General features: G+C 30.7%; 1 protein-coding gene across 1 annotated transcript; it reads left to right on the top strand.

Annotated features, from left to right (window-relative positions):
• The first annotated feature begins 324 nt into the window (after positions 1 to 324).
• Positions 325 to 660, top strand: LOC114747693 (rRNA 2'-O-methyltransferase fibrillarin-like). The gene has a single exon (XM_028936038.1). The coding sequence runs from the start codon at positions 325 to 327 to the stop codon at positions 658 to 660; it is 336 nt and encodes a 111-aa protein (XP_028791871.1).
• The last annotated feature ends 2,829 nt before the right edge of the window (positions 661 to 3,489 follow it).

The raw sequence follows: 3,489 nt of genomic DNA, 5'->3' as shown, positions 1-3,489 counted from the left end.
AAATCATGCACCAATATTTATTTTTAATTAAAAAATGGTTAAATTACTTTTTTGACCCTTGTGAAAGAAATCTTTCACTCCACATATGATTCCTGCTGAGCTTCTTGGTGAGACTGGAGGGGAAACTTCTGCAGATCAAAGATCACGTTACTTGTACTCACAGAAATGAGACCCGATGGCAGCCTTGGTAATTAACAATGGTTCCTTCTTTCATCCTCGTGGCAATGTCGCTGTGTCATATCCATTGCCATCTTTTGTTAATTCTATCGGGTATGACCATCATGTATTTTCCGGACGAGGAGGTGAGTCACAAGATGAAGAAGGATGAAGGAGAGGAGAAAGAGAGAGAGAGGAGTCAGATCTGAAGAAGTTGAAGGGAACATTCAGGGCTTCCAACTTGGTGGAGGAGGAGATGGTGAGCAACAGCGTCGACGCCGACAAGGTGGAGGAGGGGAGGGGAGAGAGAGGGGAGGCAGAGATGAAGAAGTTGGAGGGAACATCCATGGCTTCAAACTTGGTGGTGGAGGAAGAGGTGGTGGGCAGCGGCGTCGACGTCGGCTAGGTGGAGAAGGAGTGAAGTGGGGGAGAGGAGGTAGAGATGAAGAAGTTGAAGATAACATTCATAGCTTTAAACTTGGTGGAGGAGGAGGTGGTGAGTGACGGCGGCCGGCAAGGTGGAGAAAGAGCGGGGGAGCGAGAAGACGTAGAGATGAAGACATTGAAGGAAAGATGAGGGATTTGATCTGGGTTACTTCATGCCTTTCCATGTCAGATTTTAAGGGTAAAAAAGACATTCTAAATAATGCAATTAGTGGTAAATTGGTAATATCTATTTACATGGAAAGATGTATGAACGGGGATTACCAGATTTTTGGTAACCTTCGTTATAATGGCAAACTTTATTACCAAATTAAAAAGCAAACAAACACCATTATTTCGTTAATGCAATCTTGATTATTATTACAGGTCTGAAATCGAGTTAAACCAAACGGACTCTAAATTTTAGTCATACGTTTATTTCAAATTAAATTAATAATTTGATTTTTTTTGGGTCAGAAATTAATAATTTGATTTAAATGTATGGTTATTCCTATAAATTGAAAGAAAGTTATATTCTTATACTTATGAGAAAATATTTCCTATTTGAAATTATTGTTTAAGATCCAATTAATCTGATAACTCGCTGGCCAAAAAAAAAATTTAACATTTTTAAATTTCGATAACAATTATTTCAAATTTTTGTATCCCTAAAAATCCGTAAAAATTATTAAAAAAATTTATACAGATATACGGGTATATTGAAGATTTTGAGATTATGATTTAAGTTCTAATGAGTTTGTTAGGATCTCATTTTGTTTAAATTTAACTGCATAATTTTTTTGCCGATTTTTTTGATAATTACAAAGAATTAGCAATAGGTTATAATCCACTAAGAACATACTTTTAGGGAATTACAATCCCCAGTAAGTTACCAAATAAAGAAATAATTATATAAAAATATAAATTGGATAAAAAAATTACAAAGTCATCAACTTCTCATTTATCACCGAAAGGAATCAGCAAACAGAAAAATGATAATTAAAAACAATGGAACAAATTTAAGGATCCATGGAGATGATATTAGTTGGGATTTAAAAAAGAAAATTAATCAGAATCAAACTCTGAATAAATTAAATTGAATGAAGAAAAGTAAAATAAAAACCAACACTATCACGACCAGCGGAGTTGCTCTCCACTAATTCAAAATCAGCATAATATCTTGTTCACATGGATCTTAGCATTCATTAAACCCCTCCAGTCCTTCTTTTATGGTATAACTAGTACAGTTGCACGGGTATGAATTAATTAGTACGTCTTTACATAGTATGAAAAATTGAATCACTATATAATGGTTAATTAAAATTTATATATATGTTTAGGACATAAGACTATAAAAAGTCTCTTTGTAAGTAATATTGAATTTTTTTTTTGGTGTGACACGTATATCATCTAAGATCATTATTTTCAAATATTCAGAGTGTCATTGCTCCTAGATGGTTTTTTTTGTTTAATACAGATTGATCCTAAATGTTATATCTGCTCTTATAACATGTTTTGCTAATATATATAATAACAATATAACGTTGCTGTGCATAAACATGATTGAAGCAATCAATTTTGGTGGAAGAATGTAAATTAGAAATCATCATAGGATGGGACCTGTTTTCATTATTTTTTTGGGGTGTTTGGATGGAATTAAAACCATAGTTTTAAAAATATTTTCACGATATATGAATAAATATGTAAAGGAGTTTATTTCGATTTGTGAAAAAGTGCTTTTCAAAAACACTTCTAGTACTATCCAAATACCCCTTTAGTTGGGTTGTCACACCATGAAGCTTATTTTGGTCATTTGCTTTTATATATATATATATATATATATATAATAATGGTTAGTTATTACTTTCGGTTTTTTAAATATAAGAGCCCATGCATATATTTAAAATCACTAACGTGGCCCACTATGAAGCTTGCTTGGGTATATGTTTTTATGTATACAATAGTTATTTGATTTTTAGGCTTTTCTTAATTTGAAATTTAAAATACACCCCTACGCTCAAGTAGGAAAACATGGAATCATACATTCAAATAAATAGGGGCTTGAAGAGAGAAGTTATATCATTTTTATATTTTTAATTTAAAATTTAAAATATTTATTCAAGATCTCTATTCCAAAGCTAAAATATAAATAAATATTATATATTTTAGGTGTAAATATAATAATGAATTTTAACTACTAAATATTTTAAATATCTTAAGTGTATGTCTGAAATGTAAAACAATTTCATTAAATAAGAAACAAAAAATGAGCTATTTTTTATCCGATAAGAAAATGCCCACATCTATTTTTTATTTAAAATTATTGAATAAAAGCCCATTAAATAAGAAATAGGAGAATGGATAAGAATTGAATGGGAATAAACAATAAGTATCGTGGAAATAAACAACTTCCCTTAACTTAAAATTTAAAATATATTTTAAGATGAGTTTTAATTTTAAGATCTAAATAAACAACTCAACTAAAATAATTTAAATAGAAATAATACATCATGAGAGATAACTGTCAAGACGTGAATAATGCATAAATAGAGAAGCTGCACATGGAATTTTGGGTTTTACAAAATAGAAAAATAAAGCCGTACATGCATTTTGGTGAAGAGACGTGATGGCTTCGGGGATATGAAGAATGGGCTCCATATATAACACAGAAAGTGAAATCACTATGGAATGGTTAATTGAAATTCACTTTTACCTCAAAATATAATATACAAAAAGTTTCTTTTTGAATATTAATTTTTTTTTCTTTCTAGCTATCACAGGGACGTAATTTTAGGTTAGACTGAATAAATAAACTTCATATGTGACTTTACTTTAGGACACAATCTTATATATTTCATTTTGTTCTTAATACTACCTCCGGTCCTTATTATAAGACCCTGTTTGACTTTT

Source organism: Neltuma alba, unplaced genomic scaffold (assembly GCF_004799145.2).
Source record: "Neltuma alba isolate B1F8T4 unplaced genomic scaffold, ASM479914v2 tig00005405_pilon, whole genome shotgun sequence".
Classification (NCBI taxonomy): Eukaryota; Viridiplantae; Streptophyta; class Magnoliopsida; order Fabales; family Fabaceae; genus Neltuma; species Neltuma alba.
Note: the sequence above shows the minus strand (reverse complement) of the source record. Positions and strands in the feature narration are given on the sequence as shown.

Bases quoted from the DNA above. Each gene is read 5' to 3' on its own strand.
- LOC114747693 (XM_028936038.1), top strand. From the start codon at position 325: ATGAAGGAGAGGAGAAAGAGAGAGAGAGGAGTCAGATCTGAAGAAGTT.